At 39.7% G+C, this 27698-nt stretch overlaps 1 protein-coding gene across 1 annotated transcript in view; it reads left to right on the top strand.

Moving 5' to 3' along the window:
• The window catches only part of ZNF827 (zinc finger protein 827), an 81257-nt gene that overhangs the window by 28796 nt on the left and 24763 nt on the right, over positions 1-27698 (top strand). Inside the window, exons 5-8 of the mRNA XM_059826882.1 lie at positions 449-682; positions 15605-15853; positions 16560-16617; positions 21130-21233. Coding sequence (XP_059682865.1) covers positions 449-682; positions 15605-15853; positions 16560-16617; positions 21130-21233 — 645 coding nt within the window. The remainder of the gene's footprint in view (positions 1-448; positions 683-15604; positions 15854-16559; positions 16618-21129; positions 21234-27698) is intronic.

The raw sequence follows: 27698 nt of genomic DNA, 5'->3' as shown, positions 1-27698 counted from the left end.
TTTACTGCCCTCTTAGGTTTCCTGTCTTTCTGCTCTTTGTCTCTTGCCTCTTTTCCATGATCTAAGAACTCAAAACGTAGTACCCATGGGCTTTGCCAAATTTGCCCTTATGTGAAATGATGTTTTAAACTTCCATCAAGCCTATAGAAGACCTACAAACCAATGACCAGGGGAATGCTTTTAGGAGGAGTAGGGGCAAAAAAGTAAGAGGAGAGGATAGTTTCTTGAGCTCTGGTACATGCAGTTTTTGTGTTTCAAAACTGTCCCTTTGTACAAAAGATGCAGAAGTTTGTTTACCTCTTGAAGCATCTTTGAATACTGTTTGACATGCTTGCTTCCAGTACCTGCTCTAGCATTTCTCAGGTTATGGTTTCTTCCTGTTACTAGCTGCTCTATGTTTTTATATTACATACCTCATTAAGTCTCACTTCTTTCCTTCTCTTGACAGCTGCAAATCAAAAAGAGCCATTGACTCCTAAATTTAAAGTGAAAGAGGAGCCTAAGGATGAAGAAACTGCAAGTTCAGCCTTGTCTCAGTCCAGCTATGTGTTCAGCCAGGAACCCGAAGCCTCAGCTCCAAACATCCCTGAGGAGAAACTCAAGCCACAGGAAGCACAGGCAAATGTGATGAGGCAGGACATGTCAGTCAAGGCAGCATCTGAGCTCCTTATGAAGCTCTCAGGTAGATGTTTAATTTAATAATATTCAACTTCTTAATTTTTTTTTTTCATGTATGCTAGCAGGGTTACCTTGCAGAAGGAATGTTTAGCTTTAGTAGGAAGCGAAGGAATGATTGAAAAGGTCTGTCTACACAGGTTCATATACAAAAGACATCTCAGTTTGGTCCGTCGCCATAGTATCTAATTATCTGTGCTCTGGTTTTCAAATTAATGACTGTGGGATAAGTCAAAAGAAATGATGCCTTAAAGCTTTTAGATGTAATTTTTAAAATGTACCAAAACATGTTAGTACCAATTTATTCACATGTGTCACTTCATTAACATCATAAGAATGTGTGTCTGTACTGAACTGTACCTGATACAGCTTTATAAATGATGACTTTTAAAGCCTTTTATTTTTTTCTGACAGTATCTTGTACTCAGAATTATAAGATAGACTGTTAAAACATAATGTAAGCTGAGCCAGCTTTCTGCTGTTAGGGAGACCACTTGAACTTGCCTACATTGCCTTAGTGATACATCCTTCTGCCAGACAACTAGACAGCATGCATGTGTATACACATATGTACTGTTACAGCTGGAGGGAGTCAAACAAAAATGTATATTCCACTAATTATGCTTTGTCTAACTGTCAGAATCGAGGTTTAACTTTAAGGGAAAGTAAAAGGGTTGAATTCTCCCTGCTGGGAACAGGTTGAGCGAATGATGAAAAGGCTTTGAACTTCTAATAGACGTCAATTTTTAGGACTGAGACGTGACAGTCAGTCTGGGAGGCTGGGTTTGGTACTTCCGTACCTAAACTGGATCAGTTAGTTTTTAAGTCTTCTCCAAAACTGGACAAGACTTACTTTTTAAGTATGCCAAAGTCACGCAAGAGGTGCCAGTGGAAATGCTTACAAGTTTAGTAACTTCCAAGATCCCTGCCAAACCTACCTGAAATTATTTGGCTTGATTGGATACTGTCAACATTGAATTTGAGCTGAAATTTGTACCTAAAAGACTTTAACTGACTAGGATCTCCCCCATAAATTCTAACATATAATTGATTCACTCCTGTTCATACCTGCACACTATAATTTGCAGAAGAATTTGATTCATTTATTTGCAAGCCTTCCCTGTTAATGGTGCAAAAAGTGCTTCCCAGGTACAAAAGCTGATCAGAGCAGAAGTTTCCCAATTTTTCAGACTCCTCAATACTAACCATTTGGTTATTGATATAGTGCACTGTTGCTGCTAGTAACTGGTTCGAGTATGGTGTTCTGGTGACATAACTTTACAGCCTAATGCATGTTAACCCGTGACTTCATTTTTCTTGGTGCATATAAATTTATATAACTATTTTCATAAAGAAAGAGCTCCGTAACTTAATGATTTTTCAAGTACTTCAGAGACACTAGGATTCTTGACTGTGAATCTTGAATTCAGAACTAGCAGGCTGTGTTTAAATAGTTCTATTACAGACTATTATATTAGAATATTTGTGCCTTAAATATCTGTTCATATGAGTGAAATCTGGCATGTACAAAATCTTGGTCAAGTCTTCAGTCACTTCTGTCAGGAAATCCCAGCCTTTAAAGGTTGTAGTAAGTAATACACTAGTTTAACATTTCTCTTATGATCTCTCAGTGATTAGGCAGTTTTAGCTGATAGTGGTCTTTCTGGTTAATCCGTAGATTAGAAAGTAAAGAATTACTCTAGGATTTATTCGGTTGGTATTGCTGCAGTTGGTATTCCTGAATCAGCCAGTGGGTGGGGTTATATCAAGTCTATCACATACACTGTTTTCAACTTGCACTTTTCTGAATTACCATCTAAGGCAGAAACTACAAAGGAGGAAAACACTAAGATACAGTTTAATGTAAGACAAATATAAGAGGAATAGCTAAGATCAATAGCCTCTTTAATGTTTTTTTTAATGTTTACTTTATCTGGTAGAATATTCTGAGATCGCTATTGACTTCCCAGCTTATCTTAAGCAAATCTGCACTCTGTTTTTGGTGATTTAGAAACAATTATAAGCCACTTCTTCAGAATAAAGTGAAAACAAGAACAAACTTCCTCCTTTTCCTGATACTGGAAGGAGGGGGGAAAAAAAAAAAAAGGAAGGGAATGAGTATGTCTGGATGTTCTATTGTCTGTGGGAAATCTTCAGTCAAGTGCCCTTATTAGATTTGATATATTATATAATTGTGTTTAAGTCAGGTCCTTCCGGACTTTATATGTTCTTGGTAAAGACTGAATGGATTACATCCTTGCCTTGTTATTTTCACTTTCTTCTGTGTAATACTAATTACCAAAACCTGCACTGCATACAAATTCAGCAAGGGATTTCCGACACAGTAATATTTTGCTTTCTGCATTCCTGACATACATGCTTCTGTTATCCCCTGAGCAATAATATTGCCGTTTCTTGCAGCCTCATGGGAGCCTCTTGTGATTTAGGCATACACCTTGCTGTCTCCTTTCATGTAAAGGATACACTGGTTTATATTATATTTTTCACTGGGAAATCTCTTTTCCCAGAGATGCTGTGTTGCTAGCTCTTAGCTGGGCTTGTACAGTGTAGTGGAAGGTCTTTCCAGCTCTGGAGCCTAGTTTGAGCTGGTACATACTGTAAGAGAAACTTGCTGCGAATCACCAGCCCCTATAATGGAGGGACTTGTCAGCTGCTCAGAAACTACTCTAAAGCTAGAAAAATTTAGAAGAATAAATATATTTTACGGTGGTAGAACATTAACAGAACATTTACTAGTTGTCATTGTAGAGGTAGATGAACAGAAACAAGAGAAAAATCACACCCACAGCTGTCTATTTTAGTTCTACTACACAAGATTCTCTCTTTTCTCATTAAGCTAAAAAGCTGTCAGGACACTTGCATGCTTCTAGCAGCCACAACCAGTGTTTAAGGTCAGGCTCTTACCCTGAATATTACTTTGGTGGAATTGGACCTTATCTGGAGATGTTATGCCCTTTTATACCATTTTTTTTCTCCACTGTGTCCCACTTGGATTCAGATCTTCTACCTCACAGTTCACAAATTTGATACCTAGTCACACTTCTTCCAAAGGATTATTCAAGCTAAGAAGGCTAATGTCTCTTGGGCATATCTAGGCAGAACCCATTTCCATCCAGATAAGAAATTTTATTTTCACTAAGAACTGATCTTCTATTTAAAAATAAATGAAATGCCATTTGGAAGAAATGGTTTTTGGGGGTTAACAGGCAAAGTTAGGGCCTCAGTGCAGACCTTCAACCTACATTTTACAGAAGAACAGAAAATTACTACCATGCTTTCTACAAATGTACAAAGGTGAGCTGTGAATTCTGTCCATTACTAAGTCTTGACTGAGTCTAGATCCAATGGTAAGCAAACAGATTTGAGCAGATAGCAGAGTGGGGCAAATCACTTTCATCTCTGTTTGGGAGGGTGCCATCCCTGCAATGTTTTAAATTCCTATTAAATGTTGAACAAAATCACTTATAAGAAATGGAAATAATGTATTTCAAATACATCTGAACCAGGTTTTTTTACATTCTTACCAGCTCTCTTTCATGGAAAAGCTAATTTATTTCTCAAAATGTTTAATTAAGTGGTGCACCCAGTGATCCCTGGTCAGTTTTATACGCTCAGTCTTGTAAATTCAAAGGTAGGTTTCAGAGGAGACTGAAATTTAAAATAAATGTTTGCGTTTACATGCTGATGTTTGAGTCTAAAAACTCATTTTCCGTTGAAATAGTCATGCTGCTAATATGTTTTGCATGTGTATTACCTTCCAGAAGCTTATAGTGTTTTGCCTTCTTGTCCAAAAATGAACACATAGCTGGAGGTGTATAAAATCTATTCCAGGTACTAGCCTTCTATAAGTAATATTTTACCTTGGTGCCTTGAACTATGACATTAGTATGTCCCCGTCTTTCCTGGAAATGTTGTCTGAATCACATTTGCCTTTATTTCAGCTATATCTTATTTGTGAAATGTAGTCATTTTGCATTTCAGTAGTAACTCAGGTTATTTTCCTCCTCTCTTTTTTTTTTTTTTTTTTTCAGTGGATCAGTTCCCTGTGTATTGCAGATATCCTTGTTATCACTAGCAAATGCATGACCTTTGTATTATTCAGTTCCTTTGGACTTTTTGCACTTCATTCCTCGGTTCACACAGTTTTTCTTATAACACACCAATTCCCCAGTACAAACAACGTGTCATAATTTTGGGTTATCAGCAGATGCAATTAGTGCATACTTACTTTTTGTGCCAAGGTCATGAAGTAAAATGTTGCATACAATTGATTCCAAAAACATTCTTGATCAACTCCATTTATTATCACCTAATTATATGACAATTCCTCTCTCAGCACAACTGGTTATTGCAAGGGTTTGGTGTTTTTTTCCCTTTTTTCATTAAGTCTTTATCCACCTGAAAACATTTATGCTAATTTCCTATTTCATGCCTTGTAGTTAATTTTTTTGACACTATATCTTACATTTAACTGAAACCACATGGATTAGAACTTCTATTTAAAAAGAGGAAGAAAAAGAAAAGAGAATGATAGTACAATTCCAGCATAAGATGAAGGCAAGAACACCTCAATACTACTCCCGTTTCCAAAAACGGCACATTGTGCATTAGGGCACAGTGAGAGGAAGGACTATCTGAGAAGGCTTTAAATTTGCTCATGCCAAAACCAGTCCAGTCACAACAGCACAGACTTCCAGAGGAACTAAATAACAATACCAGTTTAAAAAGTTTGCTAACTAGGAGTGCTATCTATGCGTGTATGGCTGGACAGCTGGTGTCAAATTTACCTCATTTTAAGGCTTGGGTGGCTTTATGCTTGGCTGTCATCAGCAATGTGAATTGACAACAAAAACAAATCCATGGCTAGTAAGCTATTCTTCTTAGCAGGGACAAAATCTTTTCAGGTTTAGTGGGTTGCGTTGCCAGTCTTTTGGCTTGTTGTTACTATGGTGAAGAAAAAATACATTACTACATTCTTTGGGTGAGGTGGGGGACAGAGAAGCTAACCTTCCTATATATTTCTTTTTCATAACTTTGTGGACTGTTCTGGGAAGCGCTTGTATGGAGCTAGGCTGCTGTCTTTGGAGATAGCTGTTGTCAGGATCTCGTAAGAGTCTCCATACCTAGATTGCAGGGGAGCTGTCAAGAGTGCTTTCATCCCTGCTTAGAGACCCTTGATAATGGGCAAAGGAGTGAAAATACAAGGAAGTCTTTTGTTCCTTGTTCTCTAAATAGCTCATTAGGAAGCTCTGGGCAGCAGCAGATGCTTCTGTAGAAGCCCAGAAAGGTAAGCAGGGACGGGACGTGTGTGACCCGAAATAAGACTTTCTCTTGGTAGGAACTAGAGAGATGGCAAGCCATGGCAAGTCACATTACTGGATTAAATCCTGTGTGGTGGGGTTTTTTTGTTTGTTTTTTTTTAAAAACAGAAATGTTAAATGGATTGTGAATGGTTAGAGTGAAGCTGTGTTTTAATTACAGTATAGAAAAAGAAGCAAGTTTCTAGATAGCTGGATTTATTATTTCAATGTGTCAGGTTCCAGATTTTTTTCAAGATTTTGAGACTCTCCTGCCAATGCTGTGCTACATGAAGTTCGTATCAGGCCATGGTATGTTCATTCAGTTTAATAAGCTTTTCCATGACATCTGCATAATAAGATAATCCCAAAAGAACTCAACTAGTTGTAATGGATTCTTACCTATTGATGGGCTTTGCCATGTTTCATGACAACATTAATGTCTAAACCCAAAAGCAGGAAAAATGAGAAAAAAATACTGCCCATTCACAGGACTATAGGGTGGGAAGTATAGAAGTCTGCAAAGTCTAAGGTTTTTTTTTTCCCCTACAGATCTTTAAAAAAACCCCAAACCACAAAATAACAAAAATCATGGAAAAACAAGTACCTTATAACAGAGCCTAGCTTTTAATTCAGTAGATGCTATACTATACCTCTAAGTTATTGCAATTAATCTTCTTCCTTTTTTTCATATCAGGGTAATCTTGACGCTTAACAAAAACCATGTAAATTTAAAAGATTAGATAATTTGGAATAATAATAAATCATAATGTTTGTGGTTCAAATGTGCTTCTTTTGGTGTTCTGGATTTATTTTATTTTATTTTATTTTTTAGGAATTTTCACTAAAGAGTTTAAACAACCCCCCCGATCCTTTGCTTTACTGCTGTTCCTTGATGTTGTTAAGCCAGGTGGGAGTGGCCACAAAGCTATGGGAAGTGGGCATGTCACTTTCTTTCAAAGTGTCAGGGGATTGTGGATGCACAGTATTTGCAGAAGGGCCTCTTGCAGTCGCCCTTGCCTTTGGAGAGTCACCTTGTAAAGACAGGAGAACTGGAGCCAGGCTCTCTGCAAAGGTACAGCTTGCTGCAGAAATGCTAGACTAGAATCTTCTTGAACTGCAAGACTTGTGTAGATTGGAACATGTTGTAAAATAACAATTCACTGCACATGTAGACCTTTTATATCAAATTCTTCTTGATCTATGTTTTGACGGGTTGGCTGTGTTCTGCAAGTAGAGTCTTTCAGGTAAGCACCATAATCCAACCATTTAAATGGAAGGAGCAGCAGATGCATATCACAACTCAAATTAGTCTATTGCTTTAATTTGCTACTTTTTTTTTTTACGTTGGCTTGCATTTTTGTGAAAATAAGCCTGTAGTTGCAAATTCTATAACATGGGAGTTCAGAGGTTCCACTTTAACAAATGTGAGCCGTTTTATAATTTTTTTTTAATGCAGGATCCTGTTACATTGATTCAAGTCCCATTGACATTGTCTTATATAAAACAGCAGTTTGAAAAAAATACTAACAAAATAAAGCATCAAGCACAGTGCCCTGGGAACATCAGATGTTACTTGTTGTGTCTCTGTAGCAGAACCTTCAGGGCTCGCCAACTGTTCCCTACCTCTGAGGTTTTATTTAAGCTGGTTTAGGGCATGTTTATTTCTAGCAAATCAGAACAATTAGCATAAAAAAATGCCTGATTCTCCATGCTGAAAGCTTTTGAAGTTGGTACAAGTTGACCCACTAGTTACCCCTGTCTGCTTAATTGTGAAAACTGGTACATGAGTCCAATTTGTGAGACATATGGGAAAGGCTTTCTTTTCTAAGTTGATTCATAAAGTTCATTTGTAAAGCTGATGGGCATTTCAGCAAATATGAGCAACTTGGAATTTTAGTTGCAGGGTGAAGTTTTAAATAAAATGGTTGGAAGAAGCATGGGTGATTTAAAAAGGATTAATTTGATTTCAGCAATGGAAAGGCATTGAACAGCTATTGTATCAGCAAAACCAATATTTACTGCATGACTTGTGTTTTGTATTAAATCTGTGCACTTGATTTTGACTTTCATCTCAAACAAAGTAAAAAGCAGACTGTGCTACATTAGAAGAGCATGTTCAGTGTGTCCCATCTACAGCAGGTGAGTGCTGCATAGAATCATAGAATAGTTTGGGTTGGAAGAGACCTTTGAAGGTCATCTAGTCCAAGCCCCCTACAATGAGCAGGGACATCTTCAACTAGATCAGGTTCCTCAGAGCCCCGTCCAGCCTGATCTTGAATGTTTCCAGGCATGGGGCATTTACCACCTCTCTGGGCAACCTGTTCCAGTGTTTCACCATCCTCGTTGTAAAACACTTCTTCCTTATATCTAGTCTAAATCTACACTCTTTTAATGTAAAACCATTATCCCTTGTCCTATTGCAAAAGACCCTGCTAAAAGGTTTGTCCCCATCTTTCTTATAAGCCCCCTCTAAGTACTGAAAGGCTGCAATAAGGTCTTTCTGGAGCCTTCTCTTCTCTAGGCTGAACAAACCCTAACTCTCTCAGCCTTTCTTCGTAGGAGAGGTGTTCCATTCCTCTGATCATTTCTGTGGCCCTCCTCTGGACGTGCTCCAACAGGTCCATGTCTTTCCTGTGCTGAGGACTCCAGAGCTGGATGCAGTACTGCAGGTGGGGTCTCACCAGAGCAGAGTAGAGGGGCAGAATCACCTCCCTCAACCTGCTGGCCACGCTTCTTTTGATGCAGCCCAGGATACGGTTGGCTTTCTGGGCTGTGAGTGCACGTTGCTGGCTCATGTTCAGCTTTTCATCCACCAGTATCCCCAAGTCCTTCTCAGCAGGGCTGCTCTTAATCCCTTCATCCCCCAGCCTGTATTGATGCTGGGGATTGCCCTGACCCAGGTGCAGGACCTTGCACTTGGCCTTGTTGAACCTCATGAGGTTCACACTTCTTGAGCTTGTCCAGGTCCCTCTGGATGGCATCCCGTCCCTCAGAGGTGTCAACCGTGCCACTCAGCTTGGTGTCGTCTGCAAATTTGCTGAAGGTGCACTTGATCCCGCTGTCTATGTCATTGATGAAGATATTAAACAGTACTTGTCCCAACGTGGACCCCTGAGGGACACCACTCATCACTGATCTCCATCTGGACATTGAGCTGTTGACCACTACCCTCTGGATGCAACCATCCAATCTCTTCCTCATCTACCAAACAGTCCACCCATCAAATCCATATCTCTCCAATTTTGAGAGAAGGATGTTGTGGCGGACCGTGTCAAAGGCCTTACAGAATTGCAGATAGACAACATCTGTAGCTCTTCCCTTGTCCACTGATGTAGTCTCTCCATCATAGAAGGCCACTAGGTTGGGCAGGCAGGACTTGCCCTTGGTGAAGCCATGCTGGCTGTCTCAAATCACTTCCCTGTCCTCCATGTGCCTTAGCGTAGCTTCTAGGAGGATCTGTTCCATGATCTTCTCGGGCACAGAGGTGAGGCTGACAGGTCAGTAGTTCCCAGGGTCCTCCTTTCTACCCTCTTTAAAAATGGGTGCAACGTTTCCCTTTTTCCAGTCACCAGGCACTTCACCTGACTGCCATGACTTTTCAAGTATTGTGGAGAGTGTCTTGGCAACTACATCAGCCAACCAGACTCAGTCCATCAGGACTCTGGGATGCATCTCGTTAGGTCCCACAGACTTGTGTATGTTCAGGTTCCTCGGGTGGTCACAAACCTGATCTTCTCTTACAGCGGGAGGGACTTTGCTCCCCCAGTCTGTGTCTTGCGGTCCATCCACTCGAGAGGTGTGGGAAGAAAGGTTGCCAGTGAAGACTGAGGGGAAAAAAGTTGTTGAGTACCTCAGCCTTCTCCTCATCTGTTGTTACCAGTTTGCCAGTCATGTTCATTGCGGGGGTATGCTTTCTTTGGCCTTCCTTTTCTGGCTGACATACCTGTAGAAGCCCTTCATACTATGCTTTGTGTCCCTGGCCAAGTTCAGCTCCAGCCACACCTTGGCCTTCCTGACCCTGTCCCTACACAACTGGGCAGTGTCCCTGTACTCTTCCCAGGATACCTGTCCCTGCTTCCACTGCCTGTGCATTTCCTTTTTGCCCTTTAGTTTGATCAGCAGGTCTCCACTCATCCATGCTGGTCTCTTGCCTTCCTTTCCTGATTTCTTACACCTGGGGATTGAGAGCTCTTGTGCTCTACAGAAAGCGTCCTTAAAGATCTGCCAGCACTGTTCTGCTCCCTTGTCCCTGCAGGTAGTTTCCCAGGGGGTCCTATTGACTAACTGCTTGAAGAGCTGGAAGTTTGCTTTCTTAAAATTCAGGGTCCTGACTTTTACTCTTCACCTGACCCATATCCCTCAGGACTGGGAACTCCACCAGTGCATGATCGCTGCAGCCCAGGCTGCCTCCAATCTTGATGTCATTTATTAGGTTGCTTGTGTTGGTGACCATCAGGTCCAGTATCGCATCCCCTCTGGTAGGGCTGTCTATTTCCTGGCTTAAGAAGTTATCCTCAATGCACTCCAGGAGCCTCCTGGATTGCCTACAGCTCGCCATGCTACTTTTCTAACAGGTGTTGGGGTGATTGAAGTCCCCCAGCAGGATGAGAGCCAGCGAGCGCGATGCCTCCTCTAGCTGGTACTCCAGCTACTATTGACTTTGTCAATAAGTTCCCCTTGATTGGGCAGCCTGTAGTAGACACCAACCACAAGGTTCCCTTTGTTGCCTCGGTCTCCAATTCTTATCCATAACCTTTCAACCTGCTTGTGGCTATTCTTCAGACACAGCTCTTCACACTCTATCCATTTCTTGATGTAGAGTGCAACGCCTCCACCCCTTCTTTCTTGCCTGTCAACTCTTGTGCTATCACTGTGCATTTCTGAGAGAAGTCTGACTCTAGCTTCTCTATACCTTCCCTTTAGACCTTAGAGAGTTGTCGACAGCAATAAAATGTTCCCTTAGTGTTGTTTTCTTAAGGCTGAACAAACCCAGTTCTCTTAGCTGTGTTCTCCTCTTATGTCTTGCAGCAGCCCCCTAACTATCTTGGTAGACTTCCACTGAATATGCTCCAGGATGTAGGTGTCTATCCTGTACTGGGGAGCCCCAAATTGGGCACAGTACTCTAAGTGCAGTCTCATAAGCGCAGAATGGAGGGTAAGAATCTCCTCCCTCTACCTGATAGCTACAGGTTTGATAACACGGCCCAGAATATGGTTGGCCTTGGTTGCCACAAGGGCACATTGCTGACTTGTGCACAACTTATGTTGGATTGTGGTAGTCCCAACTTTCTGAGAGAAGTAGCTTGAATAAGCTCTTTCTAAAACTTAGCAATCTGTGTGCTAGGCTGTAGAGAGGCGTTGTCTAAGGGTAAATTTCAGAGGTACTCTTACTGCTACGTCTTCTTGAGGTGACACTGTCCAGCCTTCGGGGATGAATGCCATACCCTGAGTTTTAGGTAGCACAAGTATTGTTCTGTTTCTGTTGTGTTTGGTTTTTTTAGCAAGTGCCACTACTTTGCAATTCCCTGCACTTGTGAATGCCAGAGAACCTGAAAGCTGTGGAAGAAATTACTTCCTCCTGGAACAAGCCTGTCCAATACTGCATTTATCATATCTGATGTGGAAAATTGTCTCACTCGATGTGAATAGGATGAAGTTCACTGGGGCTTTTATAGATAAGCTGATTAAAAGTTATACTGCTTTGTGAAGAAACAGCATCTCTGTGTCTTGATGGTAGTACATCCATGTATGCAATAATTTTCTCTTATTTTGTTAAGCTGGTTCCGTATCACAAAGTTAACAGCAGAAAAAGGAGTATTAGGTGATTTAGTTCATCTTCTGCCAGACGAGCAATGTTCACTGCTGTGCTGTTGTTCTGAGCTTCATCCAGGTTAGTTTTGAATGAATAGCAGACCATGTTTAGGAGATCGTGGTCTTGGTACTTTAAAGCTACTTGAGTCTTTATCCCCCACTGATTTTTGCTAGGAATGAGATGACTGTACTTTTATAAAAATCTGGCATGAAGAAAATTACTCTCATATTATATCACTTTGTATTCTGATACATCGCAGTTTATTCAACTTAGCCCATCTACTCAAGGAGAAATGCAAAAGTGGAAAAAAGCCAAAACTATCATGATTTAAATTATTTGAACCAGGAGACCTTTTGGTATACCAGTCCTTGACTTGAAAAACTTTAGCTGCGCTGTGACTGTGTGAGATACCTATGTAAGGAAATAAGGAGTATCACCTTACTCCACAAATTAACTGTCTGTAGCACAGAAGGGAAAATAATCTTCAAGAAGTTACAATTTGACTGCCTGTATGGTGAGATGGGTATGGGCATAAGCTTAATTACAGTCTTTCACCAGCAGAAGATCTAGTACAGCTGGGTTGTATGTCTGTGATTGCTGCTCATGGGACAGACTGACTGTGTTTCCCTTTCGTTAGCTCTTGTAAAATTACCATAGAGACCCTCCTTCTGTCTTCTGTGTGTGCTAGCTTTTGGGGATCAGAGTATGACAGGATTCATATTTGGCAGGGACATTCTGTCATATTGAAAGGGTGCAGCTGGGAAGATAAAGGTCAAAGGAAATGATCAAATATGTAAATTTAGTTAGGGCAATTTGAGTGCTAGCTGATTGTGAGGGAGAGGTCATCGGTATTGCTCGACTCTTGCCTTAGTTGGGGTTGTATCAGTTTGTCTGATTCAAAAGCACGTGCAGGACAGGGAATTAAACTGTGTGGAGCAGGAACAGAAATAGAAAGAATATTTTAAAAGCAGAGAGAGCAGCAAAGGTCAGCTTGACTCTGCACCTAAATTTGGCAGCTGGGTGCAGAGCTCGGTGTCAGACAACTGAGGAACTCATTTGTTTGCTGAGTTACCTGAGCTTTTGACTGACAGTGTTACCTGATGCGTTCCTTTGCTGTTCTGTGTTCACTTTCAATGCACAGCATGCTATTTTTACACTTTTCAACCCAGATGGCAATGTTCTGTGGTTTTATAATAAGAGGCTAATGGGAGTTTTAAATAAAAAATGAGAAAAAGAAAAATCTGCCTAACAGGACAAAAAAGGCATTGTATGGTATTTCTGACTTGTCTTCAGTTGAGAATTCACTATGAAAATTTCCAAAGTCTGAAATTTATCTGGTGGATTGTAGATGGTAAAGATTTTTATCAACATTTATATGTTTCTTTTAAAGGTCAAGAAATGTCATAAGAAAAGACAGAAAGCACTTCATGTAAATCGTTCCTGGAACATATCCAAGTGGCTTTTATCTCCCGGCTTCGATTTTTTAAATTTTTTTTTTTAAAGAGCTGTAGGCAGCAAAGCCACTTTTTCTCCATTAAAGAACAACAGGAATGTGGGGAGAGACAGAAACCAGGAGAATGAAAAGGTCTTGGCAACACACATCAGTTTAATTTCATGTGGAATGCTAAAGGGATTCTGTTGGTGACACACATCAGTTTAATTTCATGTGGAGTGCTTAAAGGGATTCTGTTCGTCTTTGGCTAGAGACTACAAGATGACACCAACCAGTTGACTAGCTTGAGGGTGTTACCAGGGATGACTGAACCATGCTTTGGTGCCTCTGAGATTCATTGTAATATTGGGTAATTGAAAACAAAAGGCCTGGTGGTGTTTGAAACATTGACACTTGGAATAAAATCTATGAGGCTGACACATTTGTATGTGAGTTAGAGAGGAGGCGAAAAACAGAGAGAGCAGCAACAGATTAATTTATCAAGTGAAGTTAGTGGATTCAACTCCCCCTCCCTCTTTTCTTCTCTCTGACTCAAAGTTAATAGAAAATACTGTTTGTGTTTGGGCTTTTTCTTACGAACTGGTGTTCATTTATTTGTCAGAGCCTTCTAAGAAGTAAAATTTGACAGATGACAAGGAAACTTCCATGTGAGGAAACTCATTGTGCAGAGTGCCTCCATCAGTGACCCGATGCCATCAGGATGGCCAGCCCCTCTCTGCACCAGTTAACATGCTGGGCCATGGTCACAGACCTGATGACATCCCCCCAGTCTGGACCAAGGACCAGACTGCTCTCTGAGGTCCTAATCCACTTGGCATCTAAGCTCTCTGCTTCTCTGGCTCTGTGTGCTGCAGTGTGCCTGTCCCTACCCTCTACCACGGCCTCTTTCCTTAGGTGCTAGGGTTGCATTTTCCTCCTTTGGCTGATAATGTCTGAGCAATTCAAACTCACACTTTCCCTTGACTCCAGCTGTGGAGGCTGCATAGGCGACAATTTAGGGCATGTGCTAATCATGAGTAAACAGAAGCAATTTTCCTTAAGGTTTTCAGTGTCTTGACTTGTACCAGAACTATGTGTACAGGTTTAGGCAAAATTAATAAATCCCATGTACATATTTTTGTTGGAATGATTCCTTATCTGGATGGCCCTTCTGGTATTTAACTGTGTTCATGCATTTAATTATTTTCTTGATTCTCCCAGGCATATTGCCTGTCTTAGGCTGCCTGTTTCTGGAGTGTCTGGTCAGCATCCAGCCAGCAAAGACAACAACTGGTTGGGCAGTTCTGACATGATACCAGTGTCCTTTCAGGAGCACTCTGAATGAAAATCATTAAAAAACCTCATCCTCTTTCTCTGAAAATAAATTGAGAATACATTCTACAGGTCTTCTACAGGTCTTCAACTTCTCTTTTTCACGGCAGAAAATCTGAATCAAAAGGGCTGTATAGGTATTTGGGGTGTGGTAGGCAAATCACCTTGGAGCCTTGATTTTGATATTTCAGAGCTTTTATTCTGAAGAAAAAATGATCACTTACCTTGCAGCCAAACCAGAGCATTCAGGAGCACACGGGGAATCTCAAGTGTAGAAAGCGAACTACAAATTGGCTTCTAGACTATGGTTTTGTTTGCTAGACCTAGGACACTGGAGAAGGAAGGCAAGGAGGGAAGGATATGGACTTACAGAAACTGGTCATTAAGGTTATTGGATCGTGTAACGTATGAGGGAATATCTATGCTTGTTACAAAATCAGACTTTAGAAAAGTATGGGCCCCAGAATACTCCTCTCATCTTGAAAGCATAGGCAGGTATAACAAACTGGTTCTTCACATAGTTGTCTGGAATTTTCCGTAAAAGAGAAAGAGTGCGGAAGAGGAGCAGATGAGGTTTCCTCCTTCACCCCTATTCCCGTACCAATACTTCTGACTGTCTGTGCTGGTACTTCTGCTGATAAAGAGTAATTTAGAGTTCGTAAGAGATCTTCAGTGCCCACCTTTGGAGAGCTGGTGTGTAGCTGCAACTTCATTTAATAAATAAAAACAAAACTTCTCTAACTGGTGTGTGATCACCCAGTATGCACAGAAAGTGATATAACTCTCATATTTACAAATATGCAACTGTTTGCTGATCTCTAGTTTGAAAAATTGTTTTCAAGACATTGCTTCTATTTATACCCCCAGAATAATACCGTAGCAGTCAGCTGCTTGCTTCCTTTACCGTTTGCAGTGATATGGTATACAGATTATAACTTTAGTAATCGTGATTCCTGCTTTGAGTACTCTGAAAAATTGTAGCCTAATTAAATAACTGTGGTCGTTGTTTATTTTTTAAATACATATTTGCAGCTGAAAGTTACAAAGAAACCCAGATGGTAAAGATAAAGGAAGAACCAATGGAAGTTGACATTCATGATTCGCAGGCTTCAGTGTCACCCAGCCAACCCAGCCAAAATGTTGGCTACAGCACTTTATTAGGGCGAGACATTAGTGAACACATACAGAAGGCACCAGAAGGTCGTGTGCTCCCAGAAAGAAATCTATTCAGCCAAGATATATCAGTGAAGATGGCATCCGAGCTGCTCTTCCAGTTATCAGGTAAAAGCAGTGGAAATAGTCGATAGTTGAATATAAAGAACAAAAAGAGATTGTGTATAACCATTAAGGTGCTATGAAAGCGTGAGATTGCTAAGGCTGAAAAATAATAGGAGTTAGAGCCCTTCTACCCTCACATTTGAAACGCAAAAGCCTTGCCAAATGTTCCCCACAGTTAGCATATGCTTTAGAGCACTGTGACAGTCAGGTCAGGTTCACAATATTCGAACTGAATTGGAAAAGCCAGAGTTCAACTCCTGTATTTTTGAAAGCTAATTAAATAATTTGTGACAACTGTTTGATCCAGGCCTTGGAGTACAGGGGAACATAGAGATGGCAGTTACTGGCGTAAGTGGCCAGTGGCTGCAGCATGCAGTGCTCCTGGGGCTACACTGTCTATTTCCCTTGACAAAGAAGGTGAACCTAAGCTATTACATAAAGGCAATGATATCAGCACTGTGTTTAATGAATGCTTGTATTGCACGGTTTGCATGGAGCACTAAAACTGAAATATGAAGCTGAAAAAATTTGTTGGGTGTTAGTTTAAATAAAGTCATGCCCATTCTCTAATCATGCTGTAACCATTTACCCTAAATTACTCTGGATTATGCTGTTATGAGAAAGCATTAAAATAGTTCTACCGAATAAAACCTGATAGGGAAAATATGATGTATGTTAATCATAAAAGAACATGTATGTTCCTCTGCAGAAAAGGTGAGCAAAGAGCACAACCACAATAAAGATAATGCCATCAGAACTACAGCCAGGTGAGTACAGTCTATTGTTATCTGCAAAGCTGTAGTGTAAATGGCATTGCTGCATTTTGCCTTGTGAACTCATATGTGTCTGTCTCCTGCAAATGCGACCTGCTATTACAAGTGTAAGATATTTTCATGAGTAATGTAACCTATATCTGAAAAATTACACCTATAGATCTGACTGCTTAGAGTTCATGAGACAAAAGGCCTTTGGGCCAAAATGACTGTTCTCCTCTGATCAGGTATTCACACATCATTTTAAGAATTTTTTTTTCTATTTTTTCTCTACAAAAACTGAAACTTAAAAGAAACTGCATAGTACATGCAGTGCTTGAGGGAAGAACAGACTGACAACTGGATTTTAAGACATGGACCAATGTAAGAAGAGGTGATTTTGATTGTCTTCTGTCAAACTTGGATTTCTTTAATAAAATTTCAGTTTAGTATTTCTATCATCTCAATGCCTTCTAGAGATGAATTTTTAAAAGTCAGATGGTAAGACAATGCTAATGAAACATTTGTTAAAGCTTACAGTCACATTAATACAATAAATGAAGTTATGCAGGAATTAAAAACATGATTCAATTATAGCATGTGCTGTTAAAGAAATATGCATTTTACACTATTGTGGCTGGGAACAAGCCCACGAGTTGTTTACATATACGTGAGCAGCAAAGTGAGGTGTCCCTATGGGAAAATTCAAAGCTCTTATGTAATAAGTGGTAGCTAGAATTGATAAAAACTTAGTAGGCGCCCATGGTGAGGAGTAGGCAGGAACTGGCTGCCAAGTCTAAAACTTAAATCTTTGATACCCACTTCAGCTCTCACCAAACCTTGGGGACAAGGGTACATTTATTTCCTACCTGAAAGCTCCCTAGCCAGCGTGGATGGGTTGGACTGAGCACACAGAAGTGACAAAGTGTTCCTTCAAAGATAGAGTGAGACCTTCTGTGCCTCTGCAGCCCCATTCTACAGAAGTTCCTAGCATGTTCAGTGCCTGTTAACTAAGACAAATTTGTCCAGACAGAAATTGAAAAGCATTTCAGTTGCAGAAGAGAAGTTCTTTAAAATATGTTGTTCTTAAATTCCTAGGCCTATCCCATTCATTTGTGGTAACGCTAATAAATAAATAATTTGTTTTTAATAAACTGACCAGCTCAGTAAATGTACATTAGGGACTTTTTGATATTACAAGTTGAAAGATAATTAAATTGAGCTTTTAACTTCTGGCTACTGTGAATGCTTTCCATATTTGCTAGTTCGGGAATTTGTGGGATATGCAGCCTGCATAGCCTTCCCGTGACTACTTAAAAAGCATAAGCCTGAGAGATACATACAGACATAAATGCACATATTGTCCAATTATTCATTAACCATCCAGTGTGCATTGCAGGGAGGGTGTGACAAGTAGTTGAAAATAGATTTCAATGTCTCATGGTGTTACCGGCAGGACTGGTGTGAGAATCCAGAGCTACTTTTGGATCTATCAGAGATAATTCAAACTGGAAAGGTTGAGGACAGTTCAAAGATAACTTCTTCTTCTGGCTGCCACCTTTTAAGAGGGTAGCACAGTTAGCTGTTATCAAACTTGCACTGAGTTTTACTGAGAAGTCCTGATAATTGCTGCTACCCATCAGGGCATGAAATGCTGAGTGCCTGATTCAGTTCTTCCGGGTGCTTTTCTTATCTTGCCTATCTATCAATAGAAGAAGACATGAATGAGTCACTCTACTAAATCCTGCGAGTTCAGATTGACTTGAAAGACCTTGCCAAAAAAACCCCACCCAAAACCAAACAAACAGCTGGAAGTCTTTACTGGTAAGGGTATGACGCCTTCTCCAAACCAGAATGTGGTGGAGCAGCTAGTGGAGGATAGAGGCACTAAGACTGCATTAAGAAAACGTGTAGTGTTGCAGTTTGGCTCACAAACCTGCATCTGGAGTAATGACAGAAAGGCATTTGAAGCACAATTGTTATGTGAAGTTTGCTGACAGCTGCAGAGAGCCAAGGTGAGGTCAGTGCTGTCCACCTGTGAGTAGCTGGGGAGCAGAGACATTAAGTTGTGTCACTGGTGAGAGTCTTAAATCAGCAAAGCCCAGCAAGATGGGGTACGCAAGCACTTTTTGCTGTCTTATTCCCTATTAACATTTCTAACTGTCGCCTATCTGTTGCTATTCCTCCTGTGAGTATTCCTGGACTTTGCGAGCATATACTTCCATATGACTTTGCTTAAGCAGCTGAAACTGGCAAGGATTCCTCACAGTTCAATGGCTGAGTGAGATGGTAGAGCCTGCCATCTGTGAGATGAAGACAGAAAGTGGAGAAGCAAATGATCTGGAAGTGAGTACGCCAGTGTAAGATGCCAAGATAAGTTTCTTTCATCTAGAGAACTGTGTAGCCATAAAACTGGAAAAGTGCAGTCAGAAAAAAATGTTAAAGCTTAATTTTCATCAGAAGGGACTTCGTGCAGTGATTGAGAACAATTTATGTAGTTTCTAACTATGAAGCAGGAGCTTCTCCCTCCATGCTTTGCACTGGGAATTGGAGGACTTATCTGCTGACACAAAAATAATAACAGGGCTGACACTGACAAGACTCAACTGTCATTCTAGAGGAAGGCAGAAAAGAGGTATCCAGGGATGGTTCTGTAATTCACCGGAGGCCGATGGTGGAGAGGGAAATCCTTGGGACACAACACAATGCAGCCTTCAACAGCAACCTGCTCATGATAACGTGGCCTAGCCTGAAACAGATGAGCTCTGCATCATCCATTTTGCTTAGAACCAGCAGTGTCCCAGTGACTGAATCTAAGGCACAAGCAGGCAGGTCAACATGGAAACCTGAGTGGATTACAAGATTTTGAAGAGTTACAACAGTAATAAAACTTTTTTTTATTGGTGTTTTCCTTTCAAATAATTATTAAACCCGTGAGAGGAATGTTGCAATAAATGATGCCATATTTTTATACAGTGTCAGTCTGTTTTATATTATGTCACCCCTGAGAAGGAGTGTGAGTCTTGGAAAAACTCAACTTTTGCACATGTGGGCTGGAGCTGTTTTGCTTTATCCTGATCGTTTGTTTTCTTGAGTATTATGCATTTTTCAGCTATCTGCGTACACTGAGCTGTTCAGGTTTGGGGCAGATTCATGCCTTACCCTCCAGCACAACCTGATGTTGACTGGTTATGCTCAAACTTCTGTAGAAATACCAAAATATCCCATTAACTGTCACAGATGGAACAGCACAAAATGAATAATGGCCAAAAAACTTAATAAGAAAGTAAATAACGTGATTGCCAAAAGTGTTACCTGATCAAGTTAACTAATTCTCAGCAAGTTTCCCAAAGGCAGAAGAGATCTGACTAAGAATACAAGTGACTCAGTGGAGAACAACTTGTTCACTCTCTGCAGAAAAACTCTATAAGGGAAAAATTAGGCAAGTGCCGGTGTTTAGACTGACACCTTGTGTATCTGGACTGGTAAGGTCAACTTGGTGCTGCTGGCCCATACTCTCTAGGTGTGGAGTACCTGCTGTGCAACGCTTCGTAAGACCTCGTACTACACTCCTTATCCTGAAAAGATTCCTGGATTTTGTTACTGAATAAGAACATGCTGCAGAAATTAGCTGGTCTCCTGACCTGCACCTTTAAAATACCTACTATACACCAGCCTGTTAAGGATTCTCAACATGAGAAAGATCAGATTTAATGTAACTCCTGTTTTGTTTAGAAGAAATTGATAGTTTGCATGCAGATGGAATACACTGCCTTAGAAAACAGTTTTCCAAGAAAGACTGTCCTCTTCCATTTTGAATTTTTTGACGTACCTCTTACTGATGTCTGTCTGTACTGTAGACAAGGAATTCTTGTTTCTGTTATGATCTTTAATTGAGCAGAAAAAAAAATACTTTGACAGAAATGCTGATTCACTATTGAAATTTACTTTTTACTGCCTGTTAATTAAAACCAAAGCATGCTGTGCTTTTTGGAGTCAAGTAACTGATGATTTTTACACTTAATACTCTTTGGGAACTCACCATTCAGTTAGCTTATATGAACTGTTTCCTGCTTTAAAAACCAAACTCATGGAGTTAATTTCATTCATGGAATGCCATGTCAAAAGAGAACTATTCAGCATCTTAACCTAAAATTTGAAAAGTTTTGTTTTAAAAATAATTGCTATATACCTCAGATTATTGACTAATATCTCCAGATATGACAGTAGAATACAAATTTTTGAAGCATTAATTTTAATGATCCATATTGTATTGTGATATAGCATATCTGAGATGTTGAAAAAAGCCTTTTGGGAGGACTTCAGTTTTCACTCTGAGATGCAATTTTACTAAAGCATGCCTCTTCTCCACACCTTGCCTCACGGTCTGCATATCTTTCAGCATGAATTCTGTAAATGAAACAGGGCTATTAACAAGATGGTATTTGTTATAATTTTAAGATGTTAAGGTCAAAAATCGTATTTACTTCTTCTGTTAACTGCTAGACGTCTTATTTTTTCCTATAGCCCTTTCTTTTCTGAAGACACATTTAGACAATCACCATTCACTTCCAACTCGAAGGATCTCCTGCCTAATGAAACTGCCCTTCATGGAAGGACATCTGCACCAGGTCAGATACCTTTTTCTTTCATTAATTCCAGTTAATGTATTTTTTAAAAATTTTCTTACTGTAAACTCCACCACTTGACCAATGCTCTTAAAATGTAGTTTGCTTTGTCAAAAGGCATCTATCTCTCCATCACAGTAAGTGCTTATTATTAAGAAGAAAAAGAAAAAAAAATTAAATATTGCTGAAGCATTTATATTAATAGTCGTTAAACTCCTATTTCCATGAATTGTACAAGAGTCTATAACAGATTAAACTCAGCAGTATTAACAGAGGTGGGGTTTTTTGTATGTGTGTCTCCCGTAAGTAAAGAACTTTACTGATGTTGCATTACTGTCTGCTATTCTCCTGTTACTGGCCATTTCCATCTCTATCTCTCGGAATATAGATGAAATGTTTGCAGTACATGTATCAGAGTGGCTGAGCTTGGCAATACAATTTTCCTGCCTTTAACAGTAATTTAGAAGCCTTTTTGGAAAGATGTGGAGTTCTTAAAACGTCCTGAAAGGCCTCAGTATCTGTGGGTACGTTCCCACTGATCTTCTGAACTAGTTGACAGGCAGTTTATCTCCAGATCTAGCTTGGGTTATATTCTGCATTAAAACGGAAAATACAGGCATGTAACAATACTATTCAAGGTGGCACTGAACATGTGCAAAAACTTGATACGTGCCTTTACTGTCCTGTTGCAAAATAACTCGTTTGCTAGTTCACTGCTATCTGTTCTTAAATTAATAGCTCTTGGGTTCTAAAGGTCAGTAATTACACAGCCAGCATAGGGGGGGTTATTCACCTTTTCTTAGCAATCAATAAAGTTTTGGGCACGTTACTGCTAATTTTCAGCTATAGACTGTCATTTAATTTACAACTTAACAGACCCTTCATTTTTTTAATGTTTGAATAGTCGTTTGACAACTTGTGAAGTAGCAGATGAGGTTAAGAGCTAGATGTTGTCTAAGGGTAAATATGCATAGCAGGAAGAAGAAAATTTGTAGCATAAGGACAAGGGTCTTCAGGCTAGCCTCAGCCGCACTTTTGCAAGGAAGTAGTGGATTTTGTAACTTGGGGCGAGGAGAACCAGATCAGGTGTGGTGCTTTTAAGTATTAAAATGTAAACCAAGTTAGCACTTCAGTCCTGGCTTTTGACCTTGGCATAACATGGAATATTCATATACCCAGATGAAAGACGAGAGCTCTTAGACTCCTCAGGCAATGCTCAATACCTCAGAGGACATGGCCTCTAGCAGCAATACTCTTACATCACACCAAGATGAATGTATAAGAATTTTAATTCTCTGTAAGACTTCATTTTAAGTGAGGCCACTAAAACTGTGGATGGGTTTTGGTGACATGTTTTAATCTTCTGCTTAGAAGATGTAAAGTATCTAGTTGGTTAGGACATTCTGGAGTGTTAGAATGGCTTCTGAGGAACTGGGGTTTGTATGTTTATGTTGCTCCATATTCTGCCTTATGGAATATAAGTATTACCTTGATAGGTCTGTGTGTTGTAATACACATTGCTCTGTGATTATAAGACTCTGATATGTAATAGCAGCATGTATACTGAAAATCAAAAATGCCAGTTTCTGCTTCATTTTTATTTTAGGAACAACCCTATCATTCCAAATATGTTGATTTTTCTCAGCTTCATAATAAATTCTTGGACTTGAAGTTGCAACTTCACAGTAGCACTAGGAATGTGATTTAAATTTTTAATCGCTTACAAATGTGATATTCATGTAAAAGAACAGCAGAATACCCACAGGTAGATTTCCTACTAGTTTCAGTCTTGCAAGAAGAAATAGTCTATATAATGCTATGGATAGCTCAGAAGAAACTTTATCCCTGCAGAGAGTAGCATAAAGGAACTGTGAGAAACAATTGTAAAGGTCAACAGGATGTAACAAAATTCTGTTGAAATGTGTATGTGGTGTCCCATGGATAAATGGTATGTGTGCCATCACCTGAGATTTGTTTTGGGTTACTTCATCCCTGAAACAGGACAGTAAGAAGTAGAAAAGAACAGCATAAGAAAATGACAGGAAATTCCCAGTCCAGTGTCATCTTCAAGTCATCAACTGAGATCCAAGCAGATTAACGGCTAATGGCCAAGAGTGTTCATTAAGCAGTGCCCATATCCAAAAATATGACTCCGTGCCACTGTCACCACAGCTAGCAGAGTCTGATGAACAAGCCTGGGATCTGAGCTGCTGCTCTGTGCTGGCTTTCTGTGACCAGGGGTGACTCAGGCAGGCAGGGTGGTATGAGGAAGCCTTCACTGCCAGGTGGTCTGGGTGGCCTTGGTGGAACCCCATGTACATAATGCTTCTTTCTAAGAGAGCACCAATATGGGCGGTTGTATCTTCCTGCCAACTTTCTGTCTGCAGACGTCTTGGCACCCTAGCTGCAGAGGAATTGCGAAAAGTGACAGGAACATAGGACAGTAAGATATCTCATGTCAAATTCAATTCTTTTCTATAATAGGTAACAACATTACGTAATCTCATTCATTATCAAGATCCATCTTAAACCTGTTGTCCTTATTATTTGTATGAGGACACTGTTTCAGAAGCTCACCCCTTTGAAGGGCTGGGACCGCTCTCTTTTCAGCCTGAATTTATTCACAGCAAGTTCTACCTTCAACTCTGATAATTCTTCTCCCTTGTGATGTTCACCATCTGATGTGCCATCTTACATCCTCTCAATCTTGTCTTCATTTTGGAAAAGTAAGCCAGCCAACATCTGTTAGTATTATAGAGTTTCCATTTCCTGACCAACATCATAGCCTTTTTCTGCCTCTGTTTAGGGAAATTAATTTCTGCAAATATGAGTATTTCTGCAAATATATGCTATTTCACAGGAGGTCTTACCAATGACTTTTTTAGCGGCATGCAATTTTCTTCATGTATATTGGAAATGCCTCTCCTGATTAATCACAGTCTTTGTAACTACAACATGCTGATGATTCTCAGTTCATTCGCTAATCAAATAGGAACATGTTTTTCTTTTCCTTTACAATTTCACCTGATGACTTCAGCATGCAACAGAAATTCTTGTTCCTACTTTCTAGGCACATGACCTTGTAATTTGAATTGTTTCACTTGTTACGGTAGCTCTCAAGATAATTTCTTTAATATTCTGAAATTCCTGCATATTGATGATATTGCTTTCATTGATGCAATACTGGGGTTTTTTTTGTGTTGAAGCTATTAAAGAGGATTTTTAAATATGATTGATCCAAAGTTCAGTCCTTAAGACTTCAGCTTAGTGGCCTCCTCAGCACAAACCACTTCTCTTCACAGCCAGTTTATAAGAAAATTGCAAGATCAGGTATTTAAGAGGAAGAGCAATCTTGGGCATTGAGTATATAAGATCCTCCAAGGATTATGAAATAATTAGGAAAGACTTATTAAAAGATGTGTGAGAGCAATGCACTGATCGGGGCATTTACTGGAGAAAAAAAACCCTAAATAAATAATGACATAGTGATGGATTTGGCCTGAAATAAAGGTGAAGTAACCCTGATCAGCAGCAGTATCACAGGCAGGAGAAGTGATTCTCATGCAGCAGCTTTTACGTCTGGTACCCAAGAAAATGACAATGAATCTCCAACAGCTGTCACAGCCCTGCAGAAGTCACGGTAACTCCCTGATAATCTGTGATGAATTCTTAATATTCTGAGCAGGGAAGAAAGTAGTTTCCTAAAGTACGTAGTTCAAAAGTATTAGATAGATTTGGGGAACTGTTTCCCTTCCTTTTTAAGGTATTTTTTATGTTAATAACCATACAAAGTTAGTTGTAGTTACAGTATGCTTTTTTGTATTACTATTACTGTCCAAATAAGCTCATTTTTACTCAAAAATGGAAATAAAATACAGTAGTATTGATGTCCACATCAATCAAACACACTTCGCTCAAAAATTACCATAGTATCAAAGCAATATCTAATACAAAGTCATATCCAAAACAATTCAATAATTTCAGCTTTCCCCTATAAGAATAGCAAAATGACCTTTTTTGGCCTAGCAAAAGGTAGAGAGAAGAAATGAAAATTTTCATTTTAAACAGTGTCTTTAAAAGGGCATTTTTATCTTCTGTTTTATGAGACTCTTCTTTTGACAGAATAGAGTTTAGTTTTATGTCAGACTATATAGTTCAATCCAGATTGCTAGATAAATTTAAAACTTGATCTTATGCTGGTGTTCCTGACCCCTAGCCAATCTTTAATGTGTTTTAATAGTTTTCTACTATCTCACTGCCTCATTCTGTAAATCAAACCTGCCTTCATGAAATCCAGATGAGTGATATTCACTATTCCTTTTCCGGTCAGTTCATTAACATAGGTGAAAACTCCAGCCATGGGTTTTTGGGAGTATTTTTTCTCTATGTGTATCTGTGTGTATTATAATAGTATTTCATTATTTTGTCTCCTATTCAACGAGGACCTGGTATTCTCCTTCATTTATATGACAGTGCCAAATATTGAAACAATCTCATCTGTAGAAGATTAAATTTAAAAATAAAATTTAAAAAAAATTCCATCTTTTTGTGAAAATTTACTACTACTTGCAAAACTGTAATTTTGATTGTGGTAAGTTAATTTCACATGGCCAAAATAGTATTTGGAACTGGAGGATGTAGGTTTTGGGGAGTTGTAGTCCATGAATAGCCCTGGCTTTTTAAATTTTGTCCATTGATGCCAGAGCTAAATTTACCAGTGTTATTTATTTCAATGAAATAAAGCCAATAAAGCTTCTGTCCTCAAGTGCCTTTTTGAAAATGCATCAAAGCCTCTTCTGTCACTTGTCTCCACACTCTTTACTGACCTGTAAGATGACAGATAGGCCAGGCTTCTTCAGAAATGTCCAGAAGCCAATACTGAATCAGTAGCATGATACTTAGTTCAGTAGAAAACTGGAAACATAGTGCAAAAATTTTGGATTTTGGTACTGTCAGTTGTATTTTTATTGATGACGTAATTAGTGGCATTATCCCATATTTATGTTTATTGAACTAAGGTAATATGTGTAACAAAGATTCCCGTATGTTTGGAACTGCAGGACTCTTCAGGAGTTGTACATGTTTCTCCTGTTACTGTTCATACTCACACCCTTCTACTTCTTTGCTGTAAGCAGTAATTCCACTGTAGCTTTAATATACTTAAAGGGGAAAATCTGCCTGCTCCCCGGGCCTCGTCTTTGCACATTCTCCAACACAGCAGTACTAACATTTGTGTGGCCATGCTGTAAGCTGGATCAGGGGAAGTAGGGAACTAATCTTTTTTTCCTAATGGTTTGTGGGAATGTTGGGATGTAAGCAGGGTGAAGGCAAGGCTGTATCTTTCAGCCACGTGAAATTTCAGCATTTGTGTGAGTTTGACGTGGCTGTGACCACGCTTAATCTTGTTTACTTTCTTCTGTGACTGTAGTTGAAAAATACCTCCTGAGGGTTTAGAGTTTTAACTTGAACATGATAAATAATCAAGCTGTTCATGTTGCACAGATACCACATTCTTTAGTATGAAGTATTTTGCGTGTGTCTTCCTTCCTATTCCCTTTTTAAAGACACTGTAAGGTCAATATACCTCTTGATGTTGTCATTTTGTGTGGCTTAAAGCATCTAGAAAGTAGATAGCAAAAGCTCTTTTGGTTCAACCTGCAGACATGCTTATTCATATATATTATTTTCCAGCAGTATTTGTGCTTGATTCTGGTCTCCTGTGCTCTGACTTCCTACTTTTAACTTATCTTACATTGTCCCTGAGACCACTGTAACTGCACTGCAGAAATGAAGGGACACCTGGAGGGTTTGATTTCTGCGTAGGGGACTGTTGGCACTTCTGTCACCCTGGAAAATGCCCTTAGGCCTTAGGGGACTGTAAAACGCACAAGCCCTGAGGATTTCTGCTGCGAATTTCTGCTATGATCAGCAACGAAATGCTGGCACTTAAATTGTCCTTGTATAGCTTCCCAGCTATGTACCCATGGAGTTAATTAGAACAATTCACACCTTCTTATGGTAGTTGTTTGCTTACATCTGCCAAAAAGCCTCTAACTTCACATTGTGGGTAACCCTCTGTTTACGTTAGGAAGGCTTTCTTCACAGTCCTAAATGCTAGAATTTGTAAAGGAAAGCTAGGGGTTAAGAGCACAATTACAAGCAATTGATTTCTAATTCATTCAGGACAGCAGAACCTGTGGATTATTATTTTTGAGAGAATCACAGAATGGTTGAGGTAGGAAGTCTAGTTCTACCCCCTTCCTCAGAGCAGAGTCAGACTGTTGCTCAAGACTGTGTCCAGTCAGGTTTTGACCATCTCCAGGGATGGAGACTCTCTGGGCAACCTGTGCCAGTGTTTGACCACACTCACAGTTAAAGAAGTGTTGTCTTACATTTAAATGGAATTTCCTGTGTTATAATTTGTGCCCTAGCCTCCTCTCCACTGGGCATCACTGAGAAGAGCCTGGC

Source organism: Gavia stellata, chromosome 19 (genome assembly GCF_030936135.1).
Source record: "Gavia stellata isolate bGavSte3 chromosome 19, bGavSte3.hap2, whole genome shotgun sequence".
Lineage (NCBI taxonomy): Eukaryota > Metazoa > Chordata > Aves > Gaviiformes > Gaviidae > Gavia > Gavia stellata.
This window is presented reverse-complemented; position numbering and strand designations above follow the sequence as displayed.